This window comes from Sinocyclocheilus grahami, unplaced genomic scaffold (genome assembly GCF_001515645.1).
Source record: "Sinocyclocheilus grahami isolate Dianchi unplaced genomic scaffold, SAMN03320097.WGS_v1.1 scaffold169.1, whole genome shotgun sequence".
Lineage (NCBI taxonomy): Eukaryota > Metazoa > Chordata > Actinopteri > Cypriniformes > Cyprinidae > Sinocyclocheilus > Sinocyclocheilus grahami.
The window spans coordinates 333,161-347,401 of NW_015505348.1; the positions used below are offsets into that span (position 1 = coordinate 333,161).

General features: G+C 40.5%; 1 protein-coding gene across 2 annotated transcripts in view; it reads left to right on the forward strand.

Annotated features, from left to right (window-relative positions):
* The window catches only part of LOC107593313 (C3 and PZP-like alpha-2-macroglobulin domain-containing protein 8), a 44,983-nt gene that overhangs the window by 16,546 nt on the left and 14,196 nt on the right, over positions 1-14,241 (forward strand). For both annotated transcript variants that reach the window (XM_016282980.1, XM_016282981.1), the window contains exons 21-32: positions 292-445; positions 1,333-1,472; positions 2,040-2,091; positions 2,221-2,519; positions 5,467-5,692; positions 5,811-5,987; positions 6,125-6,206; positions 8,875-9,031; positions 9,390-9,464; positions 13,141-13,306; positions 13,390-13,476; positions 13,553-13,689. In XM_016282980.1, coding sequence (XP_016138466.1) covers positions 292-445; positions 1,333-1,472; positions 2,040-2,091; positions 2,221-2,519; positions 5,467-5,692; positions 5,811-5,987; positions 6,125-6,206; positions 8,875-9,031; positions 9,390-9,464; positions 13,141-13,306; positions 13,390-13,476; positions 13,553-13,689 — 1,752 coding nt within the window. The remainder of the gene's footprint in view (positions 1-291; positions 446-1,332; positions 1,473-2,039; positions 2,092-2,220; positions 2,520-5,466; positions 5,693-5,810; positions 5,988-6,124; positions 6,207-8,874; positions 9,032-9,389; positions 9,465-13,140; positions 13,307-13,389; positions 13,477-13,552; positions 13,690-14,241) is intronic.

Consider the following 14,241-nt stretch of genomic DNA (forward strand, 5'->3'; position numbering starts at 1 on the left):
TCGTGTGGACTGAAATGTTATTTAGTATCAGCTTATTTTTGACTTGAGGTATGTGCAGAGAAAAGATTTGCAGCAGTGTTGGCGCTGAGGGGTTTAGAGTTGAATCCTTGAGGAACGATGGGAGGCAATGAGATAGGCAGCATGGAAAATGTGCAATGCACCTCAAAAATTCCCCAGAATCCTTTAGGAGCCCTTGGGAGTTCATGCCTTATAAGTTTGAAAATGCGGAGCGCATGTGTTTGTGTGATATGGAGAAACTCCATTACTTATTTTTACACTCATTCTCCGTAGGTCCATGTGAAAGTGTCAGTGCCCAAAGGGATCAAGTTTGTGGGTCACCCAGGAAAACACCATCTTACCCGGAAAAAGTGTGTGGCGCCTGGGGAGGCCACGCCCACTTTTATAGTACTGCTCTTTTCTGAACTGGTGTCTGCCAATATCACAGGTTAGTCCATTGAATACTTAATCAATGGGTAAACCAAATCTTTCTCAGAAACAGTATAAGAAATCAGAAAAACTTCAGGAGGTGCATCTTGGGATACTTTTTAAACAGTACTGAAGGAGTTAACCTGTATGCTGGACACTTAGATCAAAAGGTTTTTAGGATCATGAGAAACAAATTCAGTTGCCTGGTAGTTTATAAATCTTCTGCTTGCTTCATGTTTGACAAGAATTGTGTATTTGTTCTCACTGTTGTTTGCATAATGTTTATTACTACAAGACATTGCAAACATTCTTGGGAATATGAATCAATCATTGTCGCATATTTTGACTCTTTGACTTGTTTCAGCCTGTAATTTCTTAAAATGTACTGCCATTTTGGCCTTAGCAAAGCACAGCTGCCAAATGAAACCCTTGTCATTGACTTATCTAATGACCCATGCTGGACAACAACGATGTTCTTTTAAGCTATCAGACAAGGAAAAGTACATAAGGGCATAGAGGTGGGGGTCTTTTCTATGCATCTCTGTGGCATGTCAATGAATTTGCAGGTCAGTGCTGGCCAATGGGCCCCCAATGGCTCTGTCCTAGTCCCCCTGGCTCCAAGTCCTTCCTTCTCACTACACACATACAAAGGGGCTTTGCTGGCAAGCAGCCATTCTGCTGCGAAGCCATGTGTGTATCCTATTATCCCCAGGCCATCAGGGTCTCGGAAGACATTACAGGGTTTGTTAAAAAAAAGGCTGCCAGAAATCTCCCATGTGTGCACTTGTACATGTATACATTAACAAACACCAACTCTTCCCCTCATATGCACCCACAATGCAAATAAATCATTTTCAGTGTCACTGAGTTGTGATCTGTCATTTCTTATATTTGTTTCCATGGTAGCTCGCGCAGTGGCTTACAGTGAGCCAAGTTGCTGCTCTGATGGGCTGCAGTCCAACAAAGCAGGCAAAGTGGGTGAGGAACAGGAGGACAGGAGAAGCCCTGCGGGAATGGACTATGTGCGCAGGAGTGTGCTGGTAGAGGTGGGAACCCTGGATCTTATTGTCGCTATATGTTGTGTTGCAAACCGGTGAATTATGTAACCATTCAGATTAGAATGCACTGTATAGTTAGCACTGGGAATCTGTTGTTGCTGTGTTCCAGACCAGAGGATGTGAGTGCTACAAAGTTAAAGGATTAGTTCACTTCCAGAATAAAAATTCAAGCATTTGTGGTTAAAAAGTAAATACATTTTAGTTTTCTTCAGAAAATGACTGATCGTTTCGCTAAATAAGACCCTTATTAATCAACTGGTATCATGTAGAGCCCTTTGAAGCTGCATTGAAACTGCAATCTGGACCTTCAACCCGTTGGCCACCATTGAAATCTACTATATGGAGAAAAATCCTGTAATGTTTTCCTCAAAAATCTTAATTTCTTTTTGACTGAAGTAATAAAGACATGAACAACTTGGATGTTATAGGAGTTAGTAAATTATCAGGATTTTTTTTATTCTGTAAGTGAACTAATCCTTTAAAAAATGTGCAGACGAATTATGTGATTTTAGTAGTTCAGTTGCTTAAACATCCCTTCTTCTTGCTTTTCCATAGCCTGAAGGTTTACCTAGAGAGTACACATACAGCGTCTTTTTCTGTCCAAATGGTAAGGTCTTTCCTGTTGTTTATTAATTCTCTAATTTGTTCAAAATGATAGTAATAATTGCTAGTTTCATGTTAGAATCCAAAGAGTGAGGAGTTTATTCTCCAATATTTCTTCCCTGGCATTTCGCAGAACGAATCCATATCTCCACACCCAACAAATATGAGTATCAATACGTCAAGAAGCCAGCGAAAGTCACGCATGTACAAGTGGCCATCAAAAGTCATAACGACGCCCACATTGCCTTCTCGCCCAGTGCACATGACAGCACCGAAATGGTGGAAATTGTCTTGGGTGGGCGGCAAAACTCACGCTCCTGGATCTCACGGGGTAAGATGGGAGAGCCTGTAGCCAGTGCCCCAACGCCAGGAATCCTATCCTGGGATGAGTTCCGAAGCTTTTGGATCAGCTGGAGAGGAGGGGGAGTGCAGGTAAGTTAGACTTGAAAATATTAGGAGATGCAGTTATTGATTTGATAGCTAAGGGTGTACTCGCACTAGGCGAGCTGAACCGTGCCCAAGTGTGTTTGACCCCCAAAGCCGAGTTCGTTTGACTAGTGTGATCACTCCGTACAGTGCGGTTGGTTTAGCCATCCCTGGCTCTGTTGGAAGAGGTGGGCCAGCCAGAGCACAGTTCAGTTGGGAACTTGAAGTGATATATCTGCAATATATTGTGAGAATAATAATATTTACTCAAAATAATAAACATTTAGTCATTTAACAGATGCATTTATCCAAAGCGACTTACAAATGAATAACTTTGTTAACCACAAAATCATAATCGCGTTCGGACTTGGTTCAAGGCAACCGTGCCTAGTGTGTGTACTGTACACCCTAAAATATAGATGGCATTTCAGGATGGGACTTTAGGTCAAACTATAGGATGTAATATGATTTATATAATTTTAAGACCACAAGATAGAGCTGCACGATTAATCATTAAAAGATTGCGATCTCGATTCAAACACCCATGCAGTCTTATTTCTAAATGACAATGATTCGTCTGTGTCTATCAAGCCTTTGACAAAGTCATATCAGAACATTCAAATCAGTGTTCGCACTGCCGCTGAAACAAAGAGAGCAGTTATCATATTTGGATATGAAACGGCTTCACAAGCAGTCTTTTCAACCACACAGTATTATCGCTGTCCTACAATCATTCATATTATCACAGAAGTATTTGGATAAAAGTTTATATTTCGGATATAAATACTGATGTCTATGGTTGCGATCAAAATGGAAAATATCACCTTTTGAAAGCAAATTTCGCTTCAAATTGGTGCTTCAAATAACATTTGTTGATTACAATATTTATTACATTGTTTCACCAGAAGGTGGCGACATGATTGTTAAAAAATGTATTTGTCATTGAATCATTCATTCAAGAGATTTATTAAAAAATGCTGATTCATTCAGCAATGGAACAAGTGAAGTATTTATGAGTGAGTCATTGAATCATTCACTCAAACATATTTTTAAATAATTCATTCAAATTAATGAAACATTTTTAATAGAATGGGGCAATGAATTTTTTGTCACAGCCTCTAGTAAATTACATCTTATTTTACTTAGTTCAGAATCATGGGAGAACTGTGATCACTGTTTGAAAAAAAATAAAAAATCATGATTCTCAATTTATCCAGAGTCTTGCAGCTCTACCACAAGGGGTCGCTGTCACAGTTATCATATTTGGATATGAAACGGCTTCACAAGCAGTCTTTTCAACCACACAGTATTATCGCTGTCTTACAATCATTCATATTATCACAGAAGTATTTGGATAAAAGTTTATATTTCGGATATAAATACTGATGTCTATGGTTGCGATCAAAATGGAAAATATCACCTTTTGAAAGCAAATTTCGCTTCAAATTGGTGCTTCAAATAACATTTGTTGATTACAATATTTATTACATTGTTTCACCAGAAGGTGGCGACATGATTGTTAAAAAATGTATTTGTCATTGAATCATTCATTCAAGAGATTTATTAAAAAATGCTGATTCATTCAGCAATGGAACAAGTGAAGTATTTATGAGTGAGTCATTGAATCATTCACTCAAACATATTTTTAAATAATTCATTCAAATTAATGAAACATTTTTTAATAGAATGGGGCAATGAATTTTTTGTCACAGCCTCTAGTAAATTACATCTTATTTTACTTAGTTCAGAATCATGGGAGAACTGTGATCACTGTTTGAAAAAAAATAAAAAATCACAATTCTCAATTTATCCAGAGTCTTGCAGCTCTACCACAAGGGGTCGCTGTCATCAAACTGAGCAGGTTTGTTCAGACCGTGGTGGCAGTGGCGCTTACCAAGTTTCGCTTAGGTAGGGAACATTTTTTGCTGAGTTACAGTTCACTTTGGTAGAGCGCAATTTTGCAACATTTATGACTATCAAAAATCCATTCGGCACGTTTTGTGAGTCTTGTCCATTTGGTAAATATCTGGGATGATGGTGAAAAATTGAATACGACTTATAGGAGGAGTTGTGTTGTGCTAAATTTCTAGCTAGTTACTGGAAAACTGGCTACACCATTTTCAGAACCGCTCAGCTACTGTCATGCTATTGAAAAATGTAGTTGTGTTAGTAGTGTCGCTATGTTTTGTTAGTTGCTCCCCAACACTGCATTCTAATGAGGTCATATTCTAATGGCTAATGCCATTGCAAAGACCCAGTGATTTATTATCATTGAGTAGCTCTCACTGGCACTGGCACAGAAATATTCACATCCAGCACCTCTACTCTGTTGCATTGGTATACTTGCATATAGCTGGGGCTAGATTTGTTTTGAAAGTGACCTAATTTCATTGTTGGATGTTGAGTCATGTTCCATTGTACATGGTCTAATATAATGACAAATCTTGATAATATAGGGAGACTGTCTATTAACGTGAGATTTCAAACTGGGTCTATGTAGGCTTAAGGTGATGTGGGTAGCTTTTGCCAAGACTTGGCAATTGTTTTTTATGAGCCCCCTGTGCTTGTTAAATGCAGTATTCATCAAACTGCTTTTTGAGTAGAACTTAATTGGTTTCCATGTTGTTGTTATTATTGAATTAAAGTGTGTCATACTTGCTTGGGTTTTCTCTGAATGAGTGCATGCATATCTCCACCATGTCATGCACGGATCAGTTCATCATTTTGTTGTATTTTTACAAGCTCTAAAAGCAAATAAAAAACACCTTCACTGTGCTTCCCAGTTTAGATGCTTCACTGTTTTTATCTGGTCTTCCAGATGGACCACTTGAAAAGTACCTAAAACCATTTTAAAATAATCTAAAAAAGACCAGACAAACTATCTTGGCCTAGCCTGAATTTCAGCTTATCACCATAGTCTGGTTTTATGGTAACATAATCTTTTTGGTGATAGGTGGGGCATGGCCTTGAGCCATCCAGTGAGACCCTGATTCTGCAGTGGGCTGGACCACTCCCTGCTCAGGTGCGGCATATTGGTTTCTCCACTGGCTGGGGTTCTGTAGGTGAGTTCAGGATCTGGCGCAAAGAAGATGCAGATGAGAACCACAATGAGGCCTTCACTCTGGGAGTCCCCCACAATGTGGTGCCAGGCTCAGAGAGAGCCACCGCTGCCATGATTGGTGAGGATGAATTTTTAGTGTAGCCACTAGCCACCCAACAGAACAAGCAACTAATTCACCTTAAAGTTTCTTTAATTTAGACATGCAGTTGCTATTGTGACAGTCTTTTGTGTCCCAGGTGATGTTATGGGGCCTACCCTCAAAAATCTCGACAAGCTCCTCAGACTCCCCTTTGGTTGTGGGGAGCAGAACATGATCCACTTTGCTCCCAACGTCTTTGTTCTCAAGTACCTTCAGAAAACCCATCAGCTCAGCCCAGAGGTGGAGGCAGAGGCCACTGACTACCTACTGCAAGGTACAAGACAAAACATGCTTTCATTCTTAAATGCGTCTTCTTGATTATTAATCTTCTGAAGAATTGTTTTAAAGTGATTGAAGGTCTGTATGAACGCACTGCAAACAATGCCTTGGGTCTTCTAATGTACCTGGCAGGTTATCAGAGGCAACTGACATACAAGAGGCAGGATGGTTCCTACAGTGCCTTTGGGGAAAGAGATTCCTCCGGAAGCATGTGGTAAGCTTCTACTGTGTGAAGTCTGTACATGCTGTGTCTGCTAAGAAGTTGGCTTTAATTACAATAGCGTAAACCATATTTTAGTTTCTAGTATGTCCTTTATTTAACCCACCATCTCCAGTCAGAGAAAGGTGAACTTCACAAACATCCATGTTTCATTAGTTTTCATATATTGACACACCCTGCTACTCTGTTTGATTTATTATAGAAAGCTAAACCTCAGATTGAAAGCAGGTGATGTTTGTGTACCCTTAGAAAACCCAAAGAAAAATGTTGTCCTCATGATATACATTTGTTTAGCACAAAAAATGTAAATGATTAATTTAAGCATGGTTGTCTGACTTTTAATAGTCATGGATTGTAAAATGCCAAATTGACTGTACCCTGGAGCCTTATTAACAAACTACTAATAAGCTCTCTGACTCCAGTCACTGGAGTACAGATTTATTGGTTGTTTTGGGGGATTTCTTTGTGTGGTTCAGAACAGCCATCATTAACTATGCCCTCTGTGAGGACAACAGCCCCCTACCCCCACTATATTGCCTGCTCCGCCGCTGGACACACGGGAGTTACAGGAGAATGAAGTTAGCCTTGGCTGTAGGCATACTTGATCCCTGCCGCCCCTCATTCCCGTATAAACTTGCATGACTACTCATTTTAACTAGTGATTAACCAGTCATCCCGAAAAGTAGTCAACTAGACGGCAGGCTAATGTTTATCTTATCCTTGGTTTTTGCTGTTTCTGGAAAGTGCAATGCTGCATTGGCAGAGAGTATGTGAGTGGAGAAAATGTTTGCACAGGTGAGAAACAAGAATGAATTGAGAAACCTTGACACCACTAAGATTACTGCTTTAGGTAGTGTACTTGATGGGGGATTCCATTTGAAAGCTGTTGGGACATGGTCCAGTGGGTATGTCAAACTCTCTCCCAGATTGTATATAAGTCCGAAACAACCCTGCTTTTGTTTCTGGTCCAGTTTCACCTATTAGCAGAGATCATTTATTGCCAGGTGAACAGCAGCTCAAGAGCTGGGTTAATATGTCCCAGCTTGGGCTGAATGATAGGACAGGAAATTGTGGTCCTAATGAAAAGATTGGCCATAATGGTGCAGCAAGTATTTAATGTCCCCATCAGCGCCTTGGTGCCCTAGTAATGCCAGGGCCTTCAAACATAATCTTCTTCAGTGGAAAGAGCAGCTAATGTTCTGGAACACAGTAAAAACTTTTACTTATAAATGCCTGGAAGGTCGGTGCAGCTTTAGCAGAGTTTCGTAATGTGTGAGGATGCCTTCGAAAGTGGAGGAAAGATGTTTAGACCTTGGACCAGATCTGGCAACCCATCTTCTGGAATCACTCACTGGCATCAGCATGTCTGGATCCAATATGAGCCACATGCAGCAGTAATCTACTCTACACCCTCCAGCAACCTCCAGCAATCCCACAAACTCCTGTAAGGTTGCTGCAGAACTTGTTTTCCTTTGGTTCACCTAAAACTAAAAGAGTAGTTTCAAACCTGCTTGACATTCTTCTGTGAACCACTTATTGTGAAATGTTAAATATATTGGGTCAAATATAATAGAGATATAGGCTGCTGAGGTCAACAACAAATGCTCTAGACATGGAGGAAGAAACCCAGATTAACACAATGCAGGTCAAATTCTGTTGTTGGGGTGCCTTAAAACCACATAGAAAAATGATATGCTTAAGGTTAGTAGTTCTTCACCTCAAGTTTATGCATGCTTGGAGTGGTTCACCACAGATGTTTTGGGATCATTTTAAGAGCCCCGTTTGCCTTGAGAGTCCTGGCAGAGGTTTCAAAGCATTCCAAAGCATTAGGTAAGGCGACTTCTTACAAGGGTTATATTGTGAGAAAGGCACCTTGCAAACCTCTGACTGAACGTCTTGCGCAAGCCTACCTAGAAGATTCAGGGGTGTCCCCTTCACTTTGCTGCTCTTTATATCATCCAAACACTTTCTAGAACCTTTCCCCAGGTCAGGCAGTTAAAGTCTCTGACACATATTACTTAACATTATAAAAATTCCTGTAGGCTCAATGCTCCAGTCTTACGATCTCTCTTGGGGAACATAACATTCAAGGCCAGGCCTGCATGGACTCTGTAGTGTTGTTTGGGTGTTTGTTTTGACATCCCTAAAGCACATGCTGCAAAAAACTCCCTGATTGTTTATTTATTGACCTTTTTATTTTAAGTGAAGTCACTTGTATCATCATCTGGCCGCTTTAAGGAATGTTGCCATGACATGCCATGTTGCAGTTAAAACAAATTAGCACATGGTTTGCATGTTTGTAGAGCCCTGGTTCAGTTGACTCACAGAGGTGAAAGCATTTACAAGGCAAAGTCTCTCAGCATTTCCATTAGCTGTTTCTTACATCTGTCAACGTTCATCCTCAGTGTAATGTTTCAAATAGTTTTCAGTTTATGTATGGGATCCCATATTTTGAATGCAGGAACATACTTGATTTGGCATTCTCCAAGAAAATCTACTTTGTTCGCATCCACACTATATTACGCAGCTTGACTCCCAGGCAAGTGTTTGCGTATGTTTGACAGACTTTCCAAGACTGATTTAAAATCCTTTACAAGTTGCCTATAATGAACTCCTAGCATAAGACATCAGTGTTGGTATCTGTTACCTCTTGGCCCTCCAGGTTGACTGCATTCGTACTGAAATCATTTGCTCAGTCACGTGGCTTCCTCTTCATTGATCCTGAAGAACTACGTGCTGCCAAATCCTGGCTGATCACTCATCAAAAGGAGGAAGGATCATTCCCAGCAGTTGGCCGGATCCTCAACAAAGACCTGCAGGTACATAAATGGAGACCTTCTTTTTGTTTAATACTGAGCAGTTTGGAGTATCTCTGAAATTTGAGTGAGATGGGTGAACTGGGAATGGTCCATTTGGAAATCTGTTGTCTGGCCCACTTAATTTGTGAAGGTTTAGACTTAAGTTTCTACAAAAAGGATAGCTTGGACCAAGATACGTTTACACTTGTTCCTTTTTAGAAGTCCTAGAAGAACCGTTTCAGTTTAGTTGTGTCAGAACATTGCATATTTAAGCCAACAATCCTTAGCTTTACAAGTTCTCATCAAATTGAGGAAGCTGAGATAGAGGTGTTATTTGTCATCACCCTGGTGAAAGTTGCTCTGTCCAATTCCTTTTAAGGGTGGGATTCATGGAAAGATCTCCTTGACTGCGTATGTGGTGGCAGCTCTTATGGAAACTGGGATTACAACTGAGGTGAGAAATCTACCACATCTTCCACATCTTGTTTATCCTGTGTCTCATTAAACAGCAAAGTCTCTTTTCGCACAAATTTCCGGGATCTGTGTTAAGAGGGCATTCCTGTTTGTGAGATGATGGATGTTCTGGCAAAGAATCAACAGTATTTCTTTCAGCCTTGTGATAGGTAATCTAATATGGAAGCTTGCTGTCTAAATCTAAAGATTTATGATAAGAACATGCAGAGACAATGGAATTCTTTTTAAATTTTCACCCTGCCTACATTCCTTTCTTCAAACTTAAGAGAATTGACAATTCCATTAAAACCACATGAAGACCAAGTCACGATTCTATACATTGCCCAGCTAATGCATGCAGTACATGTGTTCATTGCCATTAAAAATCCAACCAAAAAGAACCAAATTGTATATGAATTAGGGCTGTCAAAGGGAACATGTTATTAAATTTGTTTGGTTTGATATTATAACTGATTGGAGCTAGACTTGCATGATGAAGCTGATCTTGATTTAAATATTTTAACTGTTTGACAGCTCTAAAATGAATAGTTTCAGTCATTTGTGCAATCTGTGATTTCATTAACAAAACAGCACCCACTAATTCCCGCTTAAATTAGCTTGGTTAAGTCTTGCCCACCAGCTCTCTAATGTGTCGCTTTGGTAAAGTGTAGCATTGCAGGCTTCAAAATACAGACAAAATAAGTCACTTCAAAGATTCACTACTTTCACTCTCAAATCGACTTGAAAAGAATACCAGTCAGATTAGCGTGCATGGCTGCTCAGGGCTAGCGTCCAGGTTCCATGAGAAAAAAGACATATGGTACAGATAAAAGTCAATCCGATGATAAACAGATGAAAGATCATTAGCGAGGTTGTATGTTTCTTAGGAAGGAAAAGCTGACGGATTGGAATGGATTTGTACTGAAGGTATTTGAACTTTAGCACAAGAAACACCTGCTAGCTGTGTAAATCTAACATAATTTGGGTGATTCTATAATTGGAGATACATTTGGCATTTCATAAAGTTAAGAAAAAAAACTGTTCACACAAATTCTTTCCAGTATCTTAAAAAAATATTCAATTTGAATAATTCAGTGTTTCATAAAGAAAGGGTCAAAGTACGCACATCCAAAAAGGTCTTGGCCAGGTGCAAGATCAAAAGGTACATCAAATAATAGAAAAAAGATCTGCACACTGTTATTCTCCCTTTATTCTAAAAAGTTAAAAATAACAACGTTTCGAAAACATTATTTTTAACTGTTTTGAATAAAGGGAGAATAACAGTGTGCAGATCTTTTTTCTATAATTCAGTGCTTGCCAAACACAAGTTACTTCCTTTTTTTTTTTACTTTTAATGAAAATACAGATGTCTTTATAGTATTGTTTGTCAACTCTGTCACGGACAAATTAGGCAATGTGTAGAAATATCAATAAATCATAAAAAGAAAAATCTTTCTTGTATCATTAGACAAACCGTCCTTACATTCCAACATTTGGAACTGAGATAATATTTCACCTATGCATACCTTAAAAATAAAAAATAAATCCTGTCTTCACAGAATTGTCCACTTGGAGCAAATATTTTTCATCTGAAAATGTATTATATACAATATCCAGTAAAAAAAAAAGAAGAAGAGAGAAATGTTGTTGAAATATTATAAGGGTGCATCATATCTCAATAATGTTTATGAGATTTTAAACAACAATTGTATATTTTTTGTGTGAAAATAGTTCATACACAGAGTTGACCCTTTAAGTAACAGAATTGACAGAATTATCCGGTGGACTGTCAATTCTGTTACACTATTGTCAGCATTGTTACTCTACCTTGATAACAGAGTTTGACGGTAACAGAATTGACAATTTTATTTTATTTTTGCCAAAAACTCCACTTGCTAGCATAAATGCTAAGAGCACATGGCACTAATGAAACCTCCTCAGACCAGAAAGCCGAAGGTGGTTGGGGTATTTAGGCTGGATGCTCCAGAACGGCGGCCTCTCCCTCACAGTCAGCGAGCCCGAGACACCAACAGGGCTCGTCCAGGAACCAGAGCCGGATATTACCACCAAAGCCCCGGAGGCTAAGCGCGCTGATCAGTCCACCCTAGAGCCAGGAGTGGACATGAACCTCATAGATCTGTGGTCCGCGGATCCAGTTCCCACCCAAGTACCCCCCTCAAACCTTTGTCTTCTTCGCCGGTCCCGTCCGGATTGTTAGGCGCTGCGGTCCCGTCCGGAGATCTTCCTCCTCCGATGTCCCTGTCAGATTTCCTGGTCCCATCTCCTCCACTGGTTTCAGCCAGTCCCCTGGATTCGTCGGGCCCACTGGTGTTGTCCAGCTCCTTGGCTCTGTCTCCGCCGCTAGCTCAGTGCGGCTCATCAGCCTCTCCTCAGGCTTCCCCTCCACCAGCTCGGTATTGCATTGAGTCCCCGGCTGCACTTCAGCCCTCCAGGCCCATGTCTCCACCTTGGCCTCTCAGCCCACCGACTCTGCTCCGGCTCTGCATTCCCTCGTCGCTACTGAGGCCTATCTTCCCTAGGACTCTGCTGGGCTCCCTCTTACATCCGGACAAACCTCGGTCGGTCATCACTCAGCTTCCGCCACGGACTTCCGGGTCTCCGGCGGTGCCTCGACCCTCCATCCCTTCAGCTTCACCGGGCTCCCCCCTCCCTCTGGTTTCCCTATCATCCTCGCTCGTTCCATCGTCGTCCCGGTCAGCCGGATCCCCAGCTCCGCCTCAGTCACACGAGCCAACCGCTTCACCTTGGGCTTCCAGGCCTTCGATGTCACCCTGGTCCATCGGCCTCTCTGCTCTGCCGTTTCCTCCACTCACTATGGTTCTACCTCCGTGGATCGGTTTCTGGGTGTCACCCAGTCTTTCAGCCAAAGCTCTTCCCTGGTTCCTCCCACTGACGGCTCCACCATGGTGTTGGTCTCAGACTTCTCCATGTCCTTCACCAGCACTACGCCCTCCACCTAAGCCTCCGCCCTTTTCTATTATCTACTGTTGTGGCATGAGGACACGCCTTCTGAGAGGGGGCGCTAATGTCACGATTATGTTCAGTTTAGTTCCGTTCCTGTCATGTCTGTTATGAGCTCTCATTAGTTACCATGGTTTCTGATTAGTTAATCCTTGTCCAGCTGTTCCTGTTTAGTTCCCTCATTTACCATGTGTGTATTTATACTCCTTATTCGAGTCTCTTCAATGTCGGTCATTAGCTTATGTTATGTGTTGTACCAAATCAGTATTCTCAGTAAAGTCTGTCTGGAAGTATGCATCTTCGTTTGCTGTACTCATTCCTCGACAACCCGTGACAGATGCATGATGGAAAAAATGCACTGACTCATTCGGACAACAAGAAATCATGATTTTGAGCTATTTAAGACACTTTTACACAAATTATTATATTGTTATTGACTGTCACACCTTGTAATTCATAATAAGTAGCAAATTATTACAATGATTAAAAATATAACCATTTGAAAAAAAGCTGGAAAAAAATTGGAAATACATTGGAGAATAATTGGAGATACTCGGACACCAAATGTACCTGCAATTATAGAATCACCTATTTAGTAATCTTTTACTACACCTTATCAACACCTAGAAGTATGTTCAAATACACTTATTAAGCTATTTATTCTCCTCATTCTGCTCTGAATGTTTTTTATTCAGGAGGAGAAGGTTGCTGTGGCTAAAGCTAAAGCATTTTTGGAGAGCAACACATACTCTGCTGATGACCCATATACTACTGCTTTGTCCGCATATGCACTCACTTTACTCCGTAGTCCTTACGCTCCGTTGGCTCTTCGGCGACTTAACCACATGGCCATCACCCAAGGTACTTTATTAACGTGTATTAAAAGGTAGTTGTTGGTTGAGCTTAGCATGTTCTTGATCCCAAATGTTCTGCTGTCTTTGCAGATGGCTTCACTCATTGGAGTCTTACTGGCAGTACTGTAACTGATGAAGACACGTTCATGGGCTTCAGCGATGGCCTCTCCCAATCAGGTATCCATCAATCATCAATCAATTAATCAACATGCCAACAATATTCAGTATATTAAACTTTTTTCTGCTTTATTAGTTGTGTCGGCTGAAGTTGAGATGACAGCTTATGGTCTACTCACCTACACACTTCTGGGTGATGTGGCATCGGCCCTACCTGTAGTTAAATGGTTGTCGCAACAAAGGAATGCCCTCGGTGGTTTTTCCTCAACTCAGGTGACAAATCTGTGTTACGTTCTTCAGTCCTTGATTGATTATGAATAAAAGATTCTGTTATGTTTGTATACTATATCTACTTCATGTGCAGTCCATAGTATGCACATTTTCTGTGTGCCCCCAAAAAATCTACTACATTTGCTAAGAAGCTCAAATCCTGTTTCCCACAATTTCCCAGATTCAACCTGACAATAGCTAAATTTGTAATAGCATACTACTTTTACTTTTTCTCCCATATCCTCAGAAATTGCAAGAGCAATATGCTATTCCCAATTCAGCCCTTCAATTGCAATTCTCACAAATAAGCAGGAAGTCAAATCAGCAGATTTTAAAGTCTCGTTATTGAATCATTACTTGACCTAATTGGCAAGAGATTGGATCAAAAATACAAAATTCCGTTCCTTATAACTGGGGACAACTTGCGCATGTACATTTAAGTATGTGTTTTGTCGATGCTTTTAAGCAAGAATACTCTTTTAAGTATTATGTGTACACTGTGTAGTATCAACCTTATTTTTTATGCTAAAATAAGCTATTTCCTTCAGCGTTAAA